Genomic DNA, 25,600 nt, shown 5'->3' on the forward strand with positions numbered 1-25,600 from the left:
TTTCATGTCATTATGTCAAATTAAAAGGTGACATGAGAAAGGTCATGAACATGGTGGTTGACAAGTCAAAAGCAATAAAAATATATTTATTTGAAATATTGATTTCTTCCAGGTACGGAAAATAAAGGCCCAAGTTGAAATTTGTTGTGTTAACATAGAGACATATCCCATATAGTATTTTCAATAATACGTATGGTGTAGATTTTTCATCTACAAGACATAGTACAAGTATGAACAACAATTATACTTGCATATTAAATTGAAAGCATAAAAGAAATCAACTAGGGTGAATAAAAGAAATCAAGTGGGAGAAGAAAATTGGAGAGGATGACAAAATGTTTTGAGAACCTTGTGTAGTATGTGGCGTTGGAGAGAGAGGTAGAGAAAGATATGTAAATTTCCTTGAGGATTAATGGTTATTTATAGGTTTTGGCATTTCTTAAATAATGAAAGAATGAGAAAGAGAGAGACAGTCGTAGATTTTCTTTGAAGAAGAATGGGTAGTGCTAAGTTCTGGTGCTCTTGAAAAGATAAAATGATAGAATAAGAGGGAGATAGAGAGACGGCTGCGTGCAGTGTTTAGAATGCTAGGGTTCTTGAGAGAAAAATGAGGGAAGGTAAAAGTTTTGAGAAAATAAGAGAATAAAGAGATGGGTGGCAATTTGGAACTCTTTGTTTAGGGTTTCTTGTCTTTGGTTTTATAAAATCTTCTTTAGAATAGATATATATATATCCATTCATCCGTTCACAAACTCAAGTTAGTTTTAAAGGAAAGTTTTTGAAAATAAATGCCTAGTTGACATGGGGTACATAGCTAGGTTTTGGGAAAATCTTTGTCTAATAAAAAATCTATCTTAACCGTATAGGCATATGGCCACTTGGTTCAATTGTTTTAGAATCCCATGAAACAATGAATATGGACATGAAAGGAGTCTTATGAGAGGAGTCCTATATATTGATCAAAACATTCAAGGATTCGTCACTTGGGAATCCGGTAAAGTATTCATTTAATACATTACTATACGACTATTGTATGGTAATTGACGTCGTAGAACATTCACTTCTAATTTCAATTAAATATTCTACGTAAGTTAAAATACAACTTTTTTGGATATTGTTTTTCTAATATATGCATATCTCTCCTTGATCCTACACAGCTCTCTTTCGATGTGGGAATTCTTTCTATCTTTGGTCAATTGGAAGGAAAATATAGAGAAAAGTTGAAGGAGAATTACTGCATGGTAGATAAGGGTTACAATTATTTTCCAACCAACCTACCTGGCACTGCATATTCTAAGGCACTCTTGGTAATAATAAGCAGCATATATTCTTATTTCTTAATATAATCTGACTTCTCTTCCCCCCTACTGATCAATCATGAATTCTTGATTGAAGGCAAGGAAAAGGCTAAGTGAGATTGTGAGTGAGATAATTTGTAGAAGGGAGCAGCAAATAGAACAAGCAGGTAATTAAACACAATTACACAATCCAGAAAACCAGTAATCCAACAAAACAACCCAACACTTTTAGAATCGTCTAATCCAACTCTTTTCAATACAATAACGAGAACATAGAACAAGCAGGTAATTAAACACAATAACACAGCCCAGAAGTCAAAAAAACAGAGAAAACTTTAGAATCGTCTAATACTTATTAAAATCCTAATTTAGGAGTATACTCCTAAAAGCAGAGAAAACTTTGCTGAATTTAAAATCCCTAATTCTCCTAAAAATCATAATACATCAAAAATCTGACTATTACAATCCCAAATCGACAACTTAAAGGGACAGCAGAGACAAAGAGAAACAGAGACAGAGAGAGACTCACCAGTACAGGAACAGTAACGGCGGAATAATCGCCAGCCGGAGAGAGAGCACTATCTGGGCACCGTAGAGAGAGGATACGTACGCGTCGATCGATCGAGGAGATGGAGAGGGGGATGGCCGGCCGGTTTCGACTGGAGAAGATGGCCAGTGGGTTGGCCAACCGCGCGGGTCACTTGGCGCCGGAGAGAGAGAGATAGGGATATGGAGATGGAGAGAAGGGGGGACTGGCGCCGTAGAGAGAGGCCGGCCGGTTTCGACTGGAGAAGATGGCCGGTGGGTTCGCCAACTGCGCGGGTCACTGGGCGCCGGAGAGAGAGATAGGGATATGGAGATGAAGAGAGGGGCTACTGGCGGGCCGCGCGGGTAGAGGCTAGGGAAAATATATAGTGAGGGAGAAATTCATGTGAAAGTGCTTAGGTTTTCAATGCCTAGCAGTACATCATACGTATATTATTTATAGAGTATAGAGTTTGTAATTATCTTGGTATCTATATAATGACTACGTCTCTAACTCTAGGAGTAGATAATATAATATTTAAACTATATCTAATCTAGTCTATGAATTATAATACAATGTAAACTCTTATGAGATAAATATTATCTCCTTCTATATCTAGATTCCTCTTGTGGTTTATTTATTTATTTTTGGGTATTTTTGGGTATATTTTTCTCTTTATCTTTTGGGTTGAGCTTTTGGGTATTGATTTTTGGGGTTTTTTTTTGGTTTTTTTTTTTCTCTTAATCTTCTGTGATAATCTTGAGTTTTGGGTATAGATTTTTGGGTTTTTTTTTTTGGATTTTTTGTCTTAATCTTCTGGGCTAATCTTGAGCTTTGAGTATTGAATTGATGTTGTGTTCTCTGGGTTTTGGGTTTTGTTTTAGGTTAATCTTAAGCTTTTGGGTTTAGGCTTTAGGGTTTTAATTTAACTATAAATTACCGTATAAGAAATATTCTAAGACGTGTATGGCCATAATCATGATGAGGAATACTTAATTTCTCACTTCCTTATTCTTTCTATCATCAGAGAGATAGATGCAAGAAAGAAAACAAAAGAAAAATAATAAGAGCTTAGACAAGTAATAATTAGGTATGGAAGAATGCTACATCGATCAATATTCTTAAGTTCTCCAAAATAACTTTTAGAAATGGAATATGTTTGATGATGTCTTTGTTTCAGTTTGGAAATCAATTCGATCAGTTCCTTGTTTATCCTGAATGTTGAAGCAAAACCCTAGAGAAAAAAAAAAACAAAGACAAGGCAAGATCCCCATATATAGGGGTTTTAATTAGTGTTCGTGCATTGAGTTTAAGTTGAGACTGTATATATGAGTTAACCCTAATTCAACCTATTTAAATCCCTAACCCACCTTCTAATTTTATATTAGGTTCATGTCAGATTTATAGGTTGTATCAAGGCACATGTATAAGATTATATAACTCAACTCTAACCTAATCCATATTATTAAACGGGTCAAATCTCTCAACTATAATCCATTAATTTCGTGTTGAGTTTGTATTGGATTCCTTGAAAAATTGCGAGAGCTAATCCACCTAGCTACGGCATTGTGTGATGTGTTTCCCTAACTACCATGAACTATTAGCACTCGATTATCCAGCAGGGCAGTCACATCTCTGATCATGCATCCTAATTAAATCAAAATGTAGGAGCCCCATGTATCATGACAAGACTTATTTTGAATAGATGCATAAAATTGGTGCGTGCCAATCGTATCAAGGGTCCAATAGTAATATTGGATGATGACACCTTTATTATTGTTCAAATGGATGGGAAATTGGGATGAAACTACGTACCCTATAAGCCCCATTCATTCAGGTTGCACTAGCCTAGCTAGTAAGTAGTAATTAAGCTTTGATTGAATCGTGGGCAAGTTTTGGCATTTAATCGATTTTGCAGTTGAAATCTTATAAAGTAATGCATATCATGATAATTATGGATAACGTAGGGCGGTGACCACGCTATCATGCCATTAGTTTTTTTTTTCTCCAATGATTTTCACTATAACCTCCATGAAAAAGGAGGCTTGGCTGGATTCTACTTTTTCTTTTCTTTTTTATACTTTTTCTCTAGTATAAGAAATGTTTGTGTTTAGCTAATTGATGGCCATCTGCTATCTTTATTCTTGCAGCTACTCCATAAAGGAAGTATATGTTTTAACACATCCAATAGCATATAACTGCTGGTCTGCCAGTTGCTCGTCCTAATTAGGTCAAGGATGTGGAAGTAAATATGGTAAAAGAGAAGATACTAGAATTAGTGTCATCAGCAATGGGGTCTAAGTCCATTCCGTGTACTCTTCCTTCTTGGAACTCATTGAGGAGTTGTTTTTCTTTGCATCAACTCTCAGGCTCTTCATGTAGAGGAGAATAATGCAGGGCTAGTTGATGTTTTGACAGTTTGAAGGAATCTTGAACATGAAAAATTTCTTGGCAGGAGTTCCTTCTTGGAATTAATTAACATTTGGATTTGCAGGAATTAGTGTTCAATATAGGCTGCAGATCTGTATTTTTCAAGGAGCCTTTTGGGACTATCTTCTAGAAGCTGTTTTTAAATTTCATGCAAGGTGTCAAAAGTTCTAATTCAGGAAGAAAAATTATTTAGTATAAATTTCCATTGTGAAGTGCATGAAAGTGTGCTAGAGAATTAGTTGTGTACCCTCTTTGTATCCACTCTTATTTACATTTTCTGTTTCTTTTTTGGGTTTTTAGCAAAAGTTTGCGGCATATTAATATCTGTTTGTTTGTTTGTTTTTAGGGCTTTCAAGCAAATTTTGTTAGTGTTCCTTTTGTTCTTATTTTTCTTTTACATTTTGTAAGTCTATCACTGTACAGTACTTCTCTTTACATTCCTGTTAGCTTCCTGCTTTTCACCTTATATATCCCATACTTCTGTTTTAAGCTTCTTGCAAGCCCTCCTTTTTTTTCCCCACTGTTTTTTCTTTTCTTCCGTAACAGCTATGGGATAGTTAGCAGAGAACTCTTTAGCTAAGAATCTGTCTCTAGCTTGTCTTTTTTTTCAACTTTGTCTGGCATTATTTTGGCAATGTTATTAAAGTTACAATCTCATATGAGAGTGTATCAGTTTAACATGGTGCATAAATCTCAAGGTTCATACTTTTCAAAAAAAAAAAAAAATGTCAAGGTTCATGAAGTTCTTGTGTCAATATGACAAGAGAAGGGTTTGGTTATTGGACAGGTTTCTGGCATACATACAGCTTGAGTTTGTATGCTGCAAATGCATCCAGCAATGAAATAGTGAAAGAAGTACCTAGCACGTTAAGTTGTCTAAGATAATCTCCTAATCTCTCTCTATTTTGCGTTTATATTAGAGTTAGTAAGAATTCTTGTTTGACATGCTACTGCCTTTTCCATGTATGTTATGGGAGGGGGAAAAGACATTAATGGTAAATGTATCATTTACCCCTGGTTGGGGAATTATACAATTTAGACATTGTGTATGTCTGTAAATGGAATGGATATAAACTCAATCGGGATATACTGGAACCTGGTCTAAACATGTTTACCAACAAGCAGTGTATCATTCTTTCAATTTCATTATGTTTCGTGATGATATTCAGTTAGAGGAGCGGGAGCCCTATACCCCAGAGGTAAAAGGAAAGAGGGAACTCAAGAATTTAGAATGCTCCATCAATTATGAGGCTAGAGGGAGACTTTCTCCCGAGAGGTGCCAGCGCCGACGGGGTTGTGTTGGGACAAAAAATGCACTTACCTTTTCTCCAGAGGTGCATTAGGGGCTTTGATTGTTAGGGCTGGTGTTGGGCTAGTGTAGGCTTTAATCTTTGGGTCTTTTTCTTTGGTTTTACCGTGTGGCTGTGGCTACTTGTTGGGTTTTTGGGTTGGGTTTTCTTGGGTTTTGTCTTTGGGTTTTAAGTTGGGTTACCTATGTATACTTTTTGTGTACCTAGAGGCGCATTGTGCTTTTTTTTATATATACAATATTACTTATAAAAAATAAAAAAAAATGTATCTCGCAGAAATTCAAAATTGAAATAAATTAAAACCTAGTCATGACACAAAACCTTTTTCTTTTATTTTTTATTTTTTATTTTTATATTTAAAAAAATTGAATTGTTGAGCTAGGAAACATCTTGTTGCGGCAGTTTTTTGCATGGCCCAACTAGACAACGGTCTCCTGCAAAACAAGGAAAAAGTATACCAGAGTGATGCCAGCCTAAAGGGGTCTTCGATGCTTAAGTTAGTAAAGTATTTTGAGAGAAATATCTAATGGAAGTAGTTTTTAGGGTTGGATAGGAATACATGTTTTCTAGGGATGATGACACTTTAATGTGAGGCTCCGTGGAGGTGGTCCCCAGTGGAGTGCTTGATTGCTTGCCATGTGGTGGGCTTGCAGCTGTGCTATAGCTGTCTTAGGACAAGCGACTCTTAAAGCTTTATACCTATCTAGTGAGTGTGCCTTTTTGTTAATTGGGCCCCATGTTATTTATTCCCTCATCACATCTCATTAAGAATTATTAACAAATCACACATGAAATAATAATCTGAAACCAGAAATACTCCAGCGTCCCAAAAGCCTTGATATTTAGTATACCTATTTTAAAATCATTCTCAAACCAGAAATGGTGTTCGCCAGGTTTTTGCTTTTAGGTTCGATGTTGCAGTTGGAAATTGTTGCTGAAACTTCACAAAAGAACATACTGGTTCAGGTGGCAACTTTGAGGTACACAAATTTCTAGCCTCCCTTTGTTTGTTTCTTATTTTGATTTCTTTTACAGCATAACTTACACTCTGTTTTGCCATTCTTAATTAAGTATTTTATTTTATTTTTAGTAGGTTCATACTTGATGGCTGGATCTGCGGAATGGCTGCATAGAATTCTTTTGTATCTAGTCTAGAATATTTTTCGAGTTTGGTTATTGTATCCATTGTTTCACCTACTTGTCATCCTTCCATTTGTGGTCATACTGTTCCCTACTTTTTGTGTAAAATATAAAAGTGTTCTTTATTTTTTTTTTCCTGTTTCTATTTCACCAGTTTCTTTTAGCATCATACTATTACATAAACTTTGTGACAGATCTCATGTAATAGTTACACTAAGGACATTCTTTTTTAAATAAAAAAGAACATCTTCAACATTCTGATCGTGGGATGATGCTGCATCAGTTCTCTTTGTATTTTCCGATGCAAATCATTTTTTCACAGCTCCTCATGAATAGGATAATTGAAAGGAGTAATGTTACATACTTCTGACATGGCAGTGAAAATCACTATTAGATTTTGGATGGATCACTATTGAATTTTTGATCCAATGGTGATTTTTACTTACAAAAAAAAAAACATTTACAAAGTGATGTGGCACAATATCATTGGGAATGAGATAAATTCAAAATTTGAGAAACTCAATTATGTTGTGCCACATTACTTTGTAAAAGCTTTTTTTATAAGCCCAGCATTTCTCTCGAAGAAATGGTGATTTAGCAACGGACTTGTACCGTTTCTTTTCGAATCAGCTATTGAGGTTTCGTTGGTTGGCTGTGATTTAGAGCCATTAACACATAGTAAAAGTCAAGTAACTTATACGCATAGTTTTCAGTGTGGTGAACTTGAATTTGAATAAGAAATGTTGTAGGGAGTGAGGAGCAGATGTATTCAAGGACATCTGGGTGTATCTATATCCATTATAGTAGCGATGCCAGAGGTTTTAATTGATCATTGGAGGGATTCATTTTGGTATTAGCAATCTACACCCAACATAAGGCTTGTAAACTAAGCTCAGATAGATTCTTAGTTTATTTAATAAATGAGTTGATCGCAAACACAAATTTTGAGCTTGATTAATAAATGAGCCAAATTCATGTAAACTAGGCTTGGCTTATACTCGTGAACATTGCTTGTATAAGAGCACTAGCAACAGATACCTAACAATCTTTAGAGAATCAAACTATTTTTTGTTTTCTTATTCAAATACATTCTACACTTATTTCATTATGTGAGAGGAGAGGGGAGAGAATATACAGTTTTCTTAGGATTATAATAAGCCACTGTAGCTACCCAATAGTTTAGGGAAGTTCTAGGGGGTTTGTAGCAGGTGCATTTTTATAGCTTTTTTATTTGAAAATTTTCCTATATGTAGGGAAGGGAACAAGCTATAGGGTATTTATTGCTAGTGCTCTATACTTGATTTAACTCGTTAAGTTGGTTTATATATATATTAACAAAAATAGGTTACATATATGTGTATTTTTCAAGTGGGAGTTGGCACCATTTTCAGTTGAAAGAGCTGATTGCCTTCCCTTCCCTTGACAGACCTTTTTACATGTACCTGTAGGATTAAAGGTATTCATCAATGCTCTCCATTAAGATCAACAAGAAGAATTTTCATATAATTGCCTGTGTGGTCCAAGCAATTTGAAGTGCAGAAGCATCACACAAAAAAAAAAGTGCATTAATTCACCATCAGTATAGCATGACTACGAGAAGATTCTATATTCAATTTAGTGTTTGCAGCAAAGCGGTGAGCTTCTCCTAATCGCAGTAGTTCAAGAAAACTCTGCTGGTTCCTGATTTCCACTAGGCTAGCCCCTGGGAGTGAAACATCACCAGTATGTGGAAGGAACCAAAATATTAAACAGGAAGTCGTAACAGTGTTGACAGAATGTTTAACAAATACTTCAGAACACGAGATAAATTTAAAACTATTACAAATTCATATATGAATAAACTAGTCAATAAAGAATTAAAGGAATAAGAATGATGATATTAGAAACAACATATAAGGATATCTCCTTTAAAGGCCAACAACCTGCAGATATGCGACCAAGACAGAATCAGTCTCCAAAGAAATATCTGCTAGAATATCCTCCATTATTCCACGAGCAGCCGTGTCTTCCTCTCCAAGTCGTTCAAGCGTATATGTTTTACCAGTACCAGTCTGCCCATATGCCATGATGGTCCCATTGTAACCATCCAGAACACTATGCAAAAGCAAATTACAAAAGGCATGTCACTTGGAGGGAGCTCCACAAAAAAAAAAAAAACAAACAAACAAACTTGTCGAAATTAATGTAATATGAAGGATTAAAGGATATAAACAATTATATATATGTTCCCCACTATGAGGCATATGAAAGGTGAAAAAACAAGTATAGTTGATGACTTTCTGCGCTCGTCCCATATGAATAATTCACATAAGTGAATGATAGTTTCAGATGTAAGGAACAATGAGCACAACATGTAGGTACAAACCAAAGGGGAAACTCAACAAGAGGAAAGTCAACTTGAACTAATACCTTCAGGAGCTTCTACTTAGTATGGCTCATAGCATACCCCTTGCGAGCACACTTGTTCCTGAAAAACAAAACACTAAAATAACAAGAGAAAACAAAAAGAAAACTAAATATAAACAACAGAAAAATAAAATGAAAAACAAACAGAAAATAAAAAGCATATGCTATAGGGTGCCTCCCATGAGCGCTAAGTTTAACGTCGTCAACCAGGCTGTTGTCCCCTTTTAAACTTAAAGTACCAGTCTTTTCTACTCTTGTACCAAAGAGAATGAATTCTTCCTATTGTAGGGTGATTCCAAATGTCTATAGATCGGGGTAGACCATTCTGCGTCTTCTCAAACAGTTTCTCATCCGGAAGGGAATCATGAATCGGAATAAAATAAGAAGAATACTCAGGCAGCATTTCTATCTTGATGTCCTCAATTTGCTCATCACATAACCCCAGCATACTTCTCTCTTGGACTCTTGGTAATTCGAGAATAGGAGTTCATGTTGAAGAAGTCTCAGTGCTTTCTTCTTTTTCCCGATGTGGTTCTTGTGGAACCTCAGTTTGCTCCTCCTTCCTTTCTTTCACTTGAATTTAAAATACTTCTTCATTCCTCAATGTGTTGATCTCTTGCTCTTGATAGTAAGTGCACTCATCCTCCATGTAGTGTCCATTAGGGTTGGCCAACAGCTAAATTTGACATTCTTCTTCTTGGTATTGTTGAGGCCAATAGATGGGAGGTGACTCTTCTTCTTGGTTGTGTTGAGACCAATTGATGGGAGATGACTCCTCTTCTTGGTATGCTTCTAACTTGGCAGTGTATGCTTCTAAGAAAGGGGTATGATTGACCGTAGAACTACGGAGATGGCTCCTCTTGATATTGTTGAGGCCAATTGATGCGAGATGACTCCTGATCTGCAATTGAAGACATGGGACAAGTCTCAGTGGTGTGGTCAATATGGGAACATATGGCACATACCTCGACTTGTGTAACTTGTTGAACAGGAGCAATGCTATGATTAGTCATGGCTTTCACGAGCATGCCCAGCTTTTTCTCCATCACAGCCATTCGAGCCTGAATTCCACCATTGGTGCTCTCTTCATGTATAACTTTTCCTTTGAGTCCTTGTCTCCCTTTATATTGGAATTGTTGGGAGTTCTCATTTAAGGTCTCAAAGAGTTATATGGCTTCCTCACTGCATTTCTCCATCAACATGCCACCATAGCTAAATCTACAAGACTCTTGTTAAGATCATTTAAACCCTCATAGAATGCCAGCACCTAATCGTCTTGAGTTAAATTGTGATGAGGAAATCTGAGAAGTAGCTCATTAAAGTGCTCCCATGCCTTGAAGAAAAGTTCTCCGTCTTTTTGTTGGAAAGTTAGAATTTCCCTTCCCAATTGCCTTGTCTTTTGGGCTAGGAAAAACTTCGTTAAGCACTTTGTGGCCATCTCATCCCAGTTATGAATAGACCTAGATGATATGGTTAAGTCTAACCAAATCCAAGAAAAAGGTTAAATCGGATTAAATTTGATAAAAGATCAGATTGGATAAGATTTCGGATCGGATTCAAATTCAGATTCTGTACACGTCTCAGTATTTTAACTGTAACTTTTCGCTCAAATATTGGATTGAATTGATTCAAGCATCATTGGAAAGCTAAGTCAAAATACTACAATTTATTGTGAAATAGAATTTTCCTAATTCGGAAGGTTACTATGCAAAACTCGACCCGCAATTAAAGGACACAAATCTGAACGAATCCTATTCCGATTTCAGACTTCTATTTTGACTGGGAGACAGACCTCCGAATTATCTAGGTTTAATAAGGTTTTTAGGACTTTACTAAGCCTATAAATAGACTTCTTTGCATTCAAGAAAAGATACACAATTCCAGAAAGCAAAATTCTTTTGTTTAGTTTTTCTTTAGGTTTACGTTTAGGTTTAGATTTTATTTTTATGTGTAGCTAAATTCTCAACTAAGGTTGGGGATGAAGCCTCACCGATGAAGAATGACATCACTTTTATGTAAGTCTTTATTTATCCGATTTTATTGAGTTTTGTATTTCAATTGTTTTACTTCTAATCAATGTGTGGAGTGATTCTTGGATATCTCTTGTGATTCAAAGATACATGTGATGATTTGAGATAATTTCATATGATTGATTGCTTGGTTTTTAACTCATAAAAATTGGATATCCCTTGTGATTTGTTCTACGGATACATCTGGTGTTTCAATTGAATTTGGATTCCTTTTGTGATTTGGTCAATGAATTGATACATGTGATGGTTTTGATTAATTATTTGAAGCATAGTAAAACATATATAAGATTTAAATTGTGAGAACTTCAAATAAATATTGATGAACATGGAGTATGTTGTTATGATTCAGTGAGTGTGGATTCCTAAACCTTAGTCTTTACCTTTTGTTTTATTTTATTTAGTTTATGTTTATCTTTTAATTTTTAAAACCAAAATTCAAAACCCTTTTGGAACTAGGTTAGGATTTAATTAGTTTAGATTTAAATTGTTCTTTCAAAAATACAATTCTCTGTGGGATCGACCTCGCACTTGCAATCCATTATATTACAATTGATTCGTGCACTTGCGAGTTAAATAAATTTGCACAACAGCTACGAAGATAAATTGTAACTGCTCTGCACAATGGGCTAGAAATTAATGCAGGATGGCTGGTCGAGGATCAAGGGACTAAATGAACTGTTCATAGGTCTGTGCACCGGATGTGTATTGTCTCTCAACATGATTAAAACAAAATGAAAATTAAGGCATCTGAGAATTCACCTGTTTGATTTGATATGGCACAAGTACATTAACACATAGTATGTGGGGTATGATATGAGAGTCTGATGTGTATGTTTCAATGTCTTGGGTGAAACTGGATGACTTATTGGTTAGATACTTTGACATAATTTTAAAAATAATAATAATAAATAAAGAATAATAATAATAATTGATCATTCATCATTGATAAGATTTTCACTAAGTAACTGGATATCTTGCATCATTAAGCAATGAGTGTTCATGTCAAAAGGTGAAGAATTTTGATTTGATTAATGTGATGGTTAGTTTGGTTTCGTAACCTTTTTGACTTGAGTTAGTAAGTCCTTAGGGGTGTCTTTATACCTAATGCCTTAAAACCATCTAGTTTGGGAGTCATTGGCTCAACACTTGCTACATGGATTAATTAAAAAGCTTAAGTGAACTAAACATTGCACAAACTGACCAAGAATAAAAAGAAAAAAAAAAAAAAAAGAGAGAGAGAGAGAGAGAGAAAGTTACGCCATAGTTGTTCATTCTAATGGGAATTTCAGTGAACTTTAAGATATTGAGACATTGCACCTTGGAATTACTTGGAAACTTCATATTTTTGTGCTAATTCACTTTACACTGTTTCAAACTTGTGATGCCTTAGCCTGTCTTTTGTACGTGATTAGACTTTAAAATTCCAATTCATTGCGAATATGGAGTTTATCTTTTTAAGCTTCCTAATGAATGAAAATCAAAGTTTGAGTGATACTTCAATTTTTGGATAACATGAACTTTGCATAATGTTTGTGGGTAACATTCCTGGAAAACCCTTACGAGACTTCACTCGTCCTCTAAGAAATGCCTAGGTGTTTAAAAGGCTTGTTGCATACGCTAAATGCAATCGTACATCCCACGAAAGATAGATTTATCTTTTTCTTTTCTGTTTTTCATTTTGTTTTTAGTTTCGTATTGATAAGGGACTAGCAATATGTAAGTTTGGGGGTGTGATAAGTGCTAAAATATTCATATTTTAGCCCCTTAATTTACATTTGTTAATTTTTTTAGTTTTGTTAGTTTGTACAATTTTACTTCATTTTTGTGTTTTATGTCCTTTTTTAGGTTTTTGAGGAAAATGAAGCAATTTTGTAAGTATCGGGCTTAAAGAAAAAATTTGGGAAAAAGCTAAAAGTCTTGGATCAAGAGGAAGCACCCAGAGGTAGTGCGCTCGTGCGCGCTACACCTATGCGCTTGAGCGTCCATCACCAGAGATCGATCTAAAGTATAAACTATTTAGTGATAATATTTTTTGTAAATGACACAATAATTTGTAGCATATGATTATATCATATGATAAAATGATTAATGATAATATCAAATATTTCTTATTATTTACTATATATATATATGTGTGTGTGTGTGTGTGTTTATATAATATATATCTAAACACATATGCATAAATAACAAAAAACAAAGGTATATAATATATTTGTTATTATTGAGTAATGTTTACTATATATTGTTATTTGTTACTTATTAAAAAATATACGAGCCGAGCCTAATAAACGAGACGAGCCTTATACGAGCTTGCTCACGAGCTATTCACGAGTTTAGCCGAGTCGAGCCAAGTTTGCTTCGTTTAATATTCGAGTCAGGATTCGTGTTTACGAAACACTTCAGTTAATATTTGAGTCGAGTACAAGCTCACTCACGAGCAGCTTGCTCTCTTAACACCCCTAGTTGGAAATGCTCCAATAATCTTTCTATTTTATTCCATCTTCACATGTATTTTCTATTTATAATCACCCCTTCAAAGCTTAGGGGTGATTATAATTAGCTATAACTAATTTTTCTAACAACAATATTCCACGTGAAAAAGTTGTAAGATAGAGGAAGAAAGGCAATTAAGCTCGCCTCACAGCAGGTACCCCTTTCAATCCGCTACTACGGATCTTGCGCGGATTTTGCATGCATGGATGAGAATCCGACCAAAAAAACAAAAGATTCTCGTTGTAGAAACTGACCAGAAAATGTGTTTAACATTGTCTAACAAAAGATTCCGATGAAAAATCAAATCATTGCATGCCTATGGATAAGAAATTCATGCCGTCCTCATTTATTTTTTTCTCATTGACCAACACCATTTTGGACCCAATAGACTATTTGATTTTCCATCCCCATTTCTTGAAAGAGTCATGCTATTTAATAAATTAGTATACACGGTGATATAACTTAATAATGTAGTATTTAAAATTAGTCATTAGATTTGTGCTTAAAAAAGGTTAATTTTTATTATTATGTCATTTTAGTTGTACGTCAGCCATATAATAGTCTAATAAATAATATCACTCATTTATTTTTAAATAATGTTATTTAGTAGACTGTTATACAACTATAATATAACTAGGATAACTTTAGCAATGAAAATCAGCCATTGATTTTTTTTACAAGCACTTGTTGATTCAAAATATTCTAAACCAATTAAATATTATTTCTTTACAAAATAAAAGTTTCCTACTTACCCTCAGATATTTTACAAAATACCAACACAGTCCCTAATGAAAGGCAAAGAGAGGAGAGAGAAATATTTTGTGTTTAAATAATATATATGAAAGCTATAGGGGAGCTTGCTTATACATTGGGTAGCACTGTAACATATCCAATGTTTAGGAATCTGGTGTAAGTGATTTTTTCGTTGATTTTTTTAGATTTTTCCTATTTTTAAAGAAAAACAGTAGCTTTAAAATAATGCACTCAGTGAAACTAGAGCAGGCTTTAAGAGAACTACTCTAGAAGCCCTTTGAGGTCAACTCAATAAAATGGCCATAGCCCATTTTAATTCTTCAAAAGCAGCCTTTGGTTCCACCCAAAATTTTCCTTCTTTAGTAACTCAATCAACAAAGCCGCAATAAGCCTATAATTCCGTACAAATTTGCAGTAATAACCCTTGAGACAAAAATTCTTGGAGTTCCATAATGAATTTTGGTGTGGGCCAAGATTGCATTGCTTCAATTTCAAGATTATCCATACACACCTTCAAAGGAAACAATGTGGCCCAAACAGTCCTCCTCACGAGCCCCAGCTACACATTTGGAGGGTTCTACAAAAAAATTGATGAGCACTTAATACCTCTAAAACTTCCCGGAGATGGTCCATATGCTCTTCCCACCTTTTACTGTCAATTAGGATATCATAAAATAATAATAATAATAATAATAATTCTAATAAAAACTTTACGTAAATAGGGCTGAAAATGAAATACCTCATTCATGGCCGCTTGAAACGTAGATGGAGCATTGTATAACCTAAATGGCATTAGTACATACTCATAATGGCCACTATGGGTTTTCGAAATGCCGTTTTGAGAATATCATTGGAGTGCACTCGGATTTGGTGATAGCACCCCAAGCAACTCGTCCAACATGTCATCTACCGTTGGTATTGGAAACTAGTCTTTAATGGTGATCATGTTCAACGCTAAATAATCCATACAAAATCGCCACGACCCGTAGTTTTCTTTTTTACCAATAAAATTGGTGAGGAAAAAAGACTTGTGCTCAGTCGAATGAGCCCCACGAATAAAATCTCCATCACTTGTCGCTCAATCTCAGTTTTTTTGGAAATGTGCTGATCATTGCAAAAACTCTAACGAGTGTTCGACGTAAATCTTATCAGATTCTACCTTGATTGGCCATTAAAAAAGATACAAGAAATAATTCAATAATAATAATTTTTTTTTTAAAAAAAAAAAAAGATAGAAATCCCCAAATTCAACACTCTAGTATTGAAGGATGAGAAACATTAGTTGATATTGTCACATCAACATTGTTAGCTAGTTGTGAGATACAAATGTGGAATATAGCATTACTCTTATCATAAATGAATTTTCTAACAATCTTGGGAAAGAAAGTAATGGTTATACAATCACCCACTAATCGTCATCACTTTCATAGTTTTGTAAGAGAGAGGCTAGTGCAATGCCTGTATGCTTTAAACTGCTATCTTCTGGAACAACTGGTAGTTTACTTGTGTTATCTTTCTTCTCCAATTTTGCTGAATTGCTATCTTTAGAGGCTGCTTTCTTAACAACTGAAATCCTAACGGTTGAAGACTTGATTGCTAACTTAGCATCACCAGGAGCCCCTGAACCACCTTCATTTTCTGTCAACAACCAAACATTATTAAACATGAATGTCACTACTCGATGGGAAATACCACAATTGATCCAAACTAATTTATGCCATATTTGAAAAACAGAAAAAAGTTCAACAAATTATATAATTTTCCTTGCAGTCAATAGTAGCACTACAAAATAATATATCACCTTGTGCTCAAAATATTCTCTCTCATAATAAAAAAGATACCTTCTGCTCCTTTACCCAAGGTATTACCAATGGTATTTCCAAAGAAACAGCTAAAATTCATGTCTCAGAGACATACATTGGCATACTCATTGAAACAGATAAAGACCTTGTTTCGTATTTGCTTTGTTAGAATAGGCCAGATGAAATCAAATTTAGATCAAATCATCTATATTATATTTAGGAATCAATCTTCTAGATGGGAGAAATCCATGTAAATTGAGCAGCAATATTGCAATTTTAACTCAAATAGAAAAAGGTGTAATAAAGAAAGCTAGTACTTTCTCCTAGAAGCATGTACACGCAATGTATGTAAGGCAATGGTACTGTCGATGGAAACAGCGATGGCTGCTTCAAACCCTGCCCCCAAGCCCCAATTCCTCGGAAGAGGGGAAAAAACTCTTGCTTTATGTAAGAGCCTGATATGATACCAAAACTATATATGATTAACTAATCCAATAAATTTGTTGACACCATTCTTCCCCTACTACATAACATACTCACATGACACAACATTGGGGTTCCCTCTTGATATCCTATATCACCATTAATGTGACTACTTTTGTTGACATGGAGTAATTATCAAAACTAATGAGTCAACCTCAATCACATGCCTTCAATGTAACATAAATTAGGCAATTCCATATTCGTGTTCTCTTTGATTGTGCACCTCATAAAGCATAAGAGAAAGACAATTTGCATACTCTAAGATTGGTGTCATATAATTACTCTAAAAAGAAAAAAACATGTATTTGTGCACACATGCAAATCCAGAACAAACAAGATTCCAATTATGGGTTAATCTTTTAAGGCTTCAAAGTTGAACTCGGCAATGACTACGCATAAACTCAGAGAAACCATAAAGGTGGAAAAATAACATAATATCAATTGAAAGAAAATCCTAAGTTTACACTGCCCTTTCAACATTATTGAGAATGTGTATGATCATGTTAATTGAAAATTCTTATTGTATTTGTTGAGAAGATGTAGTTTTGGGGAGAAATAGCATTCTTAAATTGAGTTTTGTATTTCTTCTATGTGCTTCTCTGTTTCGGTGAATGGGGAAACATTAAGGTTTCTTCAGTAACTCCCAAGATTTGAGACAGAGAGATCCTTTGCCACTGTCACTGCTATCATTAGTCATTGTCATTGAAGCTCAAAGTTAAATGCTTCTGCTCCTGAACATTATGATTTCTTCAGTAACTCCCAGGATCTGAGACAGAGAGATCCTTTGCCATTGTCACTGCTATTATTAGTCATTGAAGCTCAAAGTTAAATGCTTTCTGCTCCTAAACATGAAGGGCTTCTTTCATGTTTTTTTTGTGGGGTCTAAGAACTTTAGTGCGATTAAACATTTCTCACTTTATGTTTGCAGATGACACCTTCATTTTTAGTGGAGCACACCCTAACCACCTCTACTATCTACGTGCTTTATTCTTTTGCTTCGAAGTTGTTTTCAGTTTGAAATTAATATGGATAAGTCATAATTGGTTCTTGCGGGGAATGTTACTAATGTTGATGGACTACCCAATAACCTCGGATGTGGGGTTTCTTCTTTACTATCAAAGTATATTGGTCTTCCTCTGAGAGCCTCTTTTAAGGCCAAATCTAGCTAAGTATTTCTTGTTTCTTTTCCCTTTAGGCTGGTGTTGACAATCACGCAGAGAAACTATATCGGGATATTTTGTAGGGTGGACTAGGTGAAGAGTTCAAATATCACCTAGTAAACTGGTCCAATGTTTGTTCTCTAATTTTTGAAGGAGATTAGGGATTCATAATTTGCTCCTTTTTAATCGTGTGCCACAACCACTTCCCCAAGAGAGGGGTTGTCGAGAGTTGTAGTGAATTCTAATTATGGTAGCTCATAGGTTGGGTGACGCTCTAATGAGGTTCATAGGTCATTTGGGGTGGGGTTATGGAAAAATATCAAGAGGGCTTGGGCGAGTTTGCTATTCATACCAGATTTAAGATAGGAAATTGCTCTAAGAATAAATTTTGGAATGACTCGTGGTGTGGAGATAAGGCCCTCAAGAAAGTTTTTCCATATTTGTATAATATAGCTCGCGTTAAGGATACTTTTGTGGTGGATCATTTGGAGACTTATAGTAACTCTTCAGTGGAACATAAGCTTTATTAGAACAGCTCATGATTGGGAGGTGAAAGTCTTTGCTTCGTTCTTCAATTTCTTGTACTCCTCAAAGTGGGCTAGGGACGTGAAGACAACCTTTGTTGGGTCCCTTCCAAGAGAGTATTGTTAGACGTTAGATCATTTTCCTTGTCCCCATGTTGGTACTCCATTTCCTTGGAAGTATATTTGGTGGAATAAGGTCCCCATGAGAGCAGCGTTCTTTGCTTGGTCGGCTGCCCTAGGAAAACTCCTCACCAAGAATAATCTAAGTCGCATGTCATTGTCGTGAACTGTGTTGTATGTATGGGGAGTCTGTGGATCATCCTTTTCTTCACTATGAGATTGTGTAACATCCCAGTCCCATATGGGAATATATGAGTAGCCCACATAGAATGCGAAGTGTATAAGAGATGCTCATGGGTGCAAAAATTCTCATATTGTTTACCTATTAGGTGAAGCTGAACTTTATAAGTGATTCTATAAAACCTTCAAATTGACTTGAGTCCTTTTAGGGTCATGGCATAGATGTGGCTAGCACTTTTCTCTAGCTTGTTACAAATGGTATAAAACCTACCTAGAAATGCCAAGTGGTACTATTAGTACCGCATAACGTGGCCATGACGAGAACGTCAAGAGTTTAAGGGTAAGAGTTTGTAACACCCTAGTCCTATATTGGGAAGAGATAGGTAGCCCACATAGAGTGGGAAGTTTATAAGAGATAATTAAGGGTGCTAAGTCTCACATTGCTTATATACTAGGTGAAATTGGGCTTTATAAGTGAGTGTAGGGAAATTTCAAATTGACTAGCCCTTTCGGAGTAATAGCGCAGATGTGGCTAAAGCTTTTCCCTATGCAGTTACAAATGGTATCATAGCCTCCTAGTAATGTGCCATGTAGTACTGCACTAAGAAAGCTCCAAACTGATTAGCCATTTTTTGTCATAGTGCAGATGTGGCAAGTGCCTTATGGAGCGCTATTTTTAATCGTGCTGGATTAACTTGAGTAATGCCTAAAAACGTGGTCGACCTTTTCACTTATTGGAGAGGGTTGAGTGGCAATCCCTAGAGTGCAGCAGTGTGGAAGATGGCTTCATCCTATCTTTTGTGGTGTATTTGGAGGAAAAGAAACGATAGGAGTTTGAAGACCGCAAGAGGACAGTGGTGGATTTGAAGTCCTTTTTCGTCACTCTTTACCACTAAGCCGCTTCTTTAGACTTTCCTTATGCTTTCTTTTCATGATTTCATTGACCGACCTTTTTTTTTTTTTTTTCTAGTTAGGCGTCCTCTTGTATACCTAAGTTGCGTCTTGTGTTTTAATGTTTCGATTCTTTATAAATTTTATTTTATTTTATTTTTTAAAAAAAATGTCAATGAATAATTGCAATGCACTCCTACTTCTATACTACAAAAGGGGAAAAAATCTAACATGTCACATACCTTTGTTGGTGGGACAATCAGCAAAAGTTGCTCTTGCCAAAGAATTTATTGGGTTACCAGGAAGCTCTTTAAAGACCTTTCTTCTCTGCATTGGAATCATGTGCAGCAAACATAAGTTCACAAGCTTAAGTTTTCCAAGATAATAACAAAGAGAAAACTACCTGCAGCAAAGAACCTAAAACAAAGGTTATCCCAAAACAAGACACAAACTATCATTACAGCAAAACAATACCTTCGGTTGATCAAAAGATGTTTCACCATTGCCACTTGAAAGCTGAATCATATCTTCATCATCATCATCATCAAGATCTTCATCATGAATTCTTCGAACATAATCTTTTGAATTCTGCTAAAGATTTAACAAAGTAAACTAACTTAGAAACAAATATCCCCCAACAAAAAGGAGAAGAGGACGGTAAAGTAGAATGGATGTACTGACATGAAATATTGATTTTATAAGTGCTTCATCCTCTTCTTCCAACTTTTTCTCCTGTAAACATACAAATCATCAATAGTCAAAACCATATGGTCTTTTTTATTTTTTATTTATTTTTTATTTTTTTATAATAAGTAATGAATTTATATTATTAAAAACTATAAGACACCTCTAACTACACAGGCAGTATACATAAAGAGGCTCCAAACAAGCAAGAAACCCAAACAAAACAACAAGACCACCCACAAAACCCAACACCCGACATGCGCTCAAAATCAAAGCCCAAAATACAACAGAGCCCAAAACCCCCCGAGGCACTCAACACTAGAAAGCGTCAATCTTACCTTTCCCCCACTAGAGGATACTCCTTAACATTATAGTCTATAGAGCATTCTAGGTTCCTAAGCTCCCTTCTACCCTTAAGCTTCCAAGGGATGACATCAATCCCCTCACACGGATCTCCCATCAAAGCCCAGTCTAAGCGGGTGGCAAGAGGGAAACCAACAAAAGGGTAAGGAAAATCTCCTTCCCCACCCCATAAATCTTCATCTTCCCCACACCAGCAATCATCATCTTCCCCACCCTATATATAGAGCAGATCAATCATACCTTTTGCACAACTGTATGCTGCAAGGCCTCAAGCATGGCATCTACACTCACAGTTGCATGTCTGGACTGCAAAAACAAGGGGGAAAACACACATTAGTACCAAAATCTCATTACCTTCGAGTTTTCATCAATGTATTAATTGATAAATAAAAACAAAAATATCATACACAGGATGATGATTTCATGGCAACAAATCTAAAGGACAAGTTACAAAGCTATTCAAACCCTTAAAGACCCCAATTTTTTTCACTGTCAAATGGATGCCCTATTAAAGAAAACACATTTACTAAAGCAAGTACCTTCATAGACTTCATCTCATCTAGTGCGGCCAGTATATCCATCTCTCTTTTTGAATCCAAGGTTCTATTCTCCAAAGATTTCATCGCATCTCCCATCTCTTCAGCATCCCTTTTCTGTTTCTCCGACTCTGTTAGCTGATAAAAGGAATACCTTATCAATGAAGTCACAAGCTATGCTGATAACAACGTGATATATAAAATTTTTACCTCATCCTCTTCACGCCAAGGTTCAAAATTTCGTGTTGCACCAGACTCAACGATATAGTCAGAATTTTGAGGGTCTGTCTTCATCGTGAGCTCAGCAGAGCACCTTGTACATTTGAAATAGAATCGAAATAGTGGAATTCCTAAATATGCCTGCAAATGATTAAACATTAATAATACAGTTCAGTGAGTTCACTAAACATCACATATTCAAATCTCGCACTAAGAAACCTGCCGCACAAGTACTATACCGGAATAGGGAAAACAAAGGAGCAATAATAACTATGAAGGCTGACACTCGGGCATTCTAGTCACCTCACCCTCTGTGCTCTAAACAACCAATATCACTAGAAATCTTTTAACAACATTAGCATGTTTCTCTGAGCTAGGATAGGTTGTGTTTTATACAAGATATGGGACTAAGATTAAACCAAGAGAATAGTCATGGTTTAAAAGAAACAATGGCTCAAAACTCAACCCAACCTACCATTGATAAATTTCAGAATGTCCAATGATAAATTTTAATCTAAGCAAACAAATAAGAAAAATCTACTAAACTTGAAATTTTTGTTCAATCAACTTAAGCACGTTTAGCAGACAAAAATCCTAAAATTTAATTAAATAAGAAAAATTTAATAGTAACAAAAAATTTCAACGTTGGGAAATATAACAGTTATGTAAGCTTTCAATTTTGTTAGGAAGCCCTAAAGCCAAAGGGGAGAGAAAAACAACCTCGCCGACGACGTCCTCTTTGCGGGAATTGAACTTGGTGCCCTTGTAGATGTAATTGCCGCAAGTGTTGCAGCGAATGCTCATGGGGAGCATCATGCGGACCTTGATCTGCTGGTTCTTGGGCCTCCGAACCCGCGGAAGCTTCGAGGGGTCAAAGTCCGGCGGGTAGTACTTGTTCAGCACCTTTCTCTCTCCCATTCTTCAACAAACCAGAAACCGCGATCGCTCAGTCGATGATTCCAAAGCGAGGAGGCAAGGGGTGTTGATGGATTGGGCTCGGAAACCTCAAACTTTAGTCTGACAGCTGCGGAGTGAGGAGCGTGGCGGTGGGCAACCGTGGGAAACGTCAGTTGCGCTGCAATTATTAGACCAAAACCCAATACTTTATATGACTTTTGATCTTTTTCTCAATATATTTGATGGCAAGAAGTGAGGAATCAATAGGGAATCAAAAAATAACATACTCCTTAAAAACAAGCATCATATTCCAAGTAAATTAAAGTAACTCAGATTTAGAAACACAATTCGTAGAAACAGACCATAGCACATGTATTGAATACATTGGATTTAACAGCTTTGTTTCCGCAAATCCGAGGAGAACCCAGAAAACAGAACAGTCTGACCAGCAAGTAAAACTAAAAACTTTTTCAAAACAAAACATAACCCAAAAACAAAAGCCTAAACTTCTAGCTCAAAAAAACATCATTAATAACTGCCTGAAACAACCATTAGGCTGAGTTGCTCATTAACCAAAAACCAAAATCAACTTAAAACACAATCATTACACCACCAAAAATACAAGGTTTAGTGACATGGTTATTTGGAGCATTTTTGGCCAAAAAAATGTCCCTATCGATTTCGCAATGCTTGATTAGGGGTACTTGGGAAACATCGGTTTTTATGGCGACTAGAATTTAAATTTGAGACGTTTTTCTACTAAAAAGCGCCTCAAAAGGGGACTTTTGGAACAAAGAGCCCACTTTTTTTAAAAGGGGGCGCTTAGTTGTGAAAAACACCCCCTTTTTAAAAGGGGTCACTTCCTAGGCAAGCGACCCCTTTTAAAGCAAGGGCCCCCTTTTTTAAAACGGGTCGCTTGCCTAGGAAGCGCCCCCATTCTACCTAGGAAGCACCTACCCCTACAAGGCTACAACCCCCCCCCCCCCCCAGATTTCTTTCATGTCATTATGTCAAATTAAAAGGTGACATGAGAAAGGTCATGAACATGGTGGTTGACAAGTCAAAAGCAATAAAAATATATTTATTTGAAATATTGATTTCTTCCAGGTACGGAAAATAAAGGCCCAAGTTGAAATTTGTTGTGTTAACATAGAGACATATCCCATATAGTATTTTCAATAATACGTATGGTGTAGATTTTTCATCTACAAGACATAGTACAAGTATGAACAACAATTATACTTGCATATTAAATTGAAAGCATAAAAGAAATCAACTAGGGTGAATAAAAGAAATCAAGTGGGAGAAGAAAATTGGAGAGGATGACAAAATGTTTTGAGAACCTTGTGTAGTATGTGGCGTTGGAGAGAGAGGTAGAGAAAGATATGTAAATTTCCTTGAGGATTAATGGTTATTTATAGGTTTTGGCATTTCTTAAATAATGAAAGAATGAGAAAGAGAGAGACAGTCGTAGATTTTCTTTGAAGAAGAATGGGTAGTGCTAAGTTCTGGTGCTCTTGAAAAGATAAAATGATAGAATAAGAGGGAGATAGAGAGACGGCTGCGTGCAGTGTTTAGAATGCTAGGGTTCTTGAGAGAAAAATGAGGGAAGGTAAAAGTTTTGAGAAAATAAGAGAATAAAGAGATGGGTGGCAATTTGGAACTCTTTGTTTAGGGTTTCTTGTCTTTGGTTTTATAAAATCTTCTTTAGAATAGATATATATATATCCATTCATCCGTTCACAAACTCAAGTTAGTTTTAAAGGAAAGTTTTTGAAAATAAATGCCTAGTTGACATGGGGTACATAGCTAGGTTTTGGGAAAATCTTTGTCTAATAAAAAATCTATCTTAACCGTATAGGCATATGGCCACTTGGTTCAATTGTTTTAGAATCCCATGAAACAATGAATATGGACATGAAAGGAGTCTTATGAGAGGAGTCCTATATATTGATCAAAACATTCAAGGATTCGTCACTTGGGAATCCGGCAAAGTATTCATTTAATACATTACTATACGACTGTTGTATGGTAATTGACGTCGTAGAACATTCACTTCTAATTTCAATTAAATATTCTGCGTAAGTTAAAATACAACTTTTTTGGATATTGTTTTTCTAATATATGCATATCTCTCCTTGATCCTACACAGCTCTCTTTCGATGTGGGAATTCTTTCTATCTTTGGTCAATTGGAAGGAAAATATAGAGAAAAGTTGAAGGAGAATTACTGCATGGTAGATAAGGGTTACAATTATTTTCCAACCAAGCTACCTGGCACTGCATATTCTAAGGCACTCTTGGTAATAATAAGCAGCATATATTCTTATTTCTTAATATAATCTGACTTCTCTCCCCCCCTAGCAGGTAATTAAACACAATTACACAACCCAGAAAACCAGTAATCCAACAAAACAACCCAACACTTTTAGAATCGTCTAATCCTACTCTTTTCAATACAATAATGAGAACATAGAACAAGCAGGTAATTAAACACAATTATACAACCCAGAAATCAAACAAAACAGAGAAAACTTTAGAATCGTCTAATACTTATTAAACTCCTAATTTAGGAGTATAATCCTAAAAGCAGAGAAAACTTTGTTGAATTTAAAATCCCTAATTCTCCTAAAAATCATAATACATCAAAAATCTGACTATTACAATCCCAAATCGACAACTTAAAGGGACAGCAGAGACAAAGAGAAACAGAGACAGAGAGAGACTCACCAGTACAGGAACAGTAACGGCGGAATAATCGCCAGCCGGAGAGAGAGCACTATCTGGGCACCGTAGAGAGAGGATACGCACGCGTCGATCGATCGGGGAGATGGAGAGGGGGATGGCCGACCGGTTTCGACTGGAGAAGATGGCCAGTGGGTTGGCCAACCGCGCGGGTCACTTGGCGCCGGAGAGAGAAAGGTAGGGATATGGAGATGGAGACAAGGGGGGACTGGCGCCGTAGAGAGAGGCCGGCCGGTTTCGACTGGAGAAGATGGCCGGTGGGTTGGCCAACCGCGCGGGTCAATGGGCGCCGGAGAGAGAGATAGGGATATGGAGATGAAGAGAGGGGCGACTGGCGGGCCGCGCGGGGAGAGGCTAGGGAAAATATATAGTGAGGGAGAAATTCATGTGAACGTGCTTAGGTTTTCAATGCCTAGCAGTACATCATACGTATATTATTTATAGAGTATAGAGTTTGTAATTATCTTGGTATCTATATAATGACTACGTCTCTAACTCTAGGAGTAGATAATATAATATTTAAACTATATCTAATCTAGTCTATGAATTATAATACAATGTAAACTCTTATGAGATAAATATTATCTCCTTCTATATCTAGATTCCTCTTG

General features: G+C 35.9%; 1 protein-coding gene and 1 non-coding gene across 3 annotated transcripts; one reads left to right on the forward strand and one right to left on the reverse strand.

Annotated features, from left to right (window-relative positions):
* The first annotated feature begins 10,393 nt into the window (after positions 1–10,393).
* Positions 10,394–10,501, forward strand: LOC132168290 (small nucleolar RNA R71). The gene has a single exon (XR_009438808.1). It is a non-coding gene; the product is annotated as a small nucleolar RNA R71 (small nucleolar RNA).
* Positions 10,502–15,620: 5,119 nt separating this feature from the next.
* On the reverse strand, positions 15,621–25,376 carry LOC132186095 (uncharacterized). 2 transcript variants are annotated; one of them, XM_059599901.1, is made up of 9 exons: positions 24,975–25,376; positions 22,069–22,423; positions 21,340–21,489; positions 21,133–21,267; positions 20,834–20,899; positions 20,228–20,278; positions 20,021–20,137; positions 19,789–19,873; positions 15,621–16,024 (listed from the first exon to the last, which is right to left on the reverse strand). In XM_059599901.1, exons 2-9 carry the CDS (start codon positions 22,264–22,266, stop codon positions 15,795–15,797), a joined length of 1,032 nt encoding a protein of 343 aa, XP_059455884.1. In that variant the 5' UTR covers positions 22,267–22,423; positions 24,975–25,376; the 3' UTR covers positions 15,621–15,794. The 2 variants fall into 2 exon arrangements, with proteins under 2 accessions (XP_059455884.1, XP_059455891.1); XM_059599908.1 differs by having other exon boundaries at positions 20,021–20,134; positions 24,975–25,375.
* Between the last annotated feature and the right edge of the window lie 224 nt (positions 25,377–25,600).

This window comes from Corylus avellana, chromosome ca1 (assembly GCF_901000735.1).
Source record: "Corylus avellana chromosome ca1, CavTom2PMs-1.0".
NCBI lineage: Eukaryota > Viridiplantae > Streptophyta > Magnoliopsida > Fagales > Betulaceae > Corylus > Corylus avellana.

Bases quoted from the DNA above. Each gene is read 5' to 3' on its own strand.
- LOC132186095 (XM_059599901.1), bottom strand. From the start codon at position 22,266: ATGGGAGAGAGAAAGGTGCTGAACAAGTACTACCCGCCGGACTTTGAC. The intron at 20,900-21,132 runs GTACTTGCTTTA...TTGTTTTTGCAG, and splicing joins ATGAGATGAAGTCTATGAAG to TCCAGACATGCAACTGTGAG. The intron at 16,025-19,788 runs GTATGTGACATG...GGTTGTTGACAG, and splicing joins TGATTGTCCCACCAACAAAG to AAAATGAAGGTGGTTCAGGG.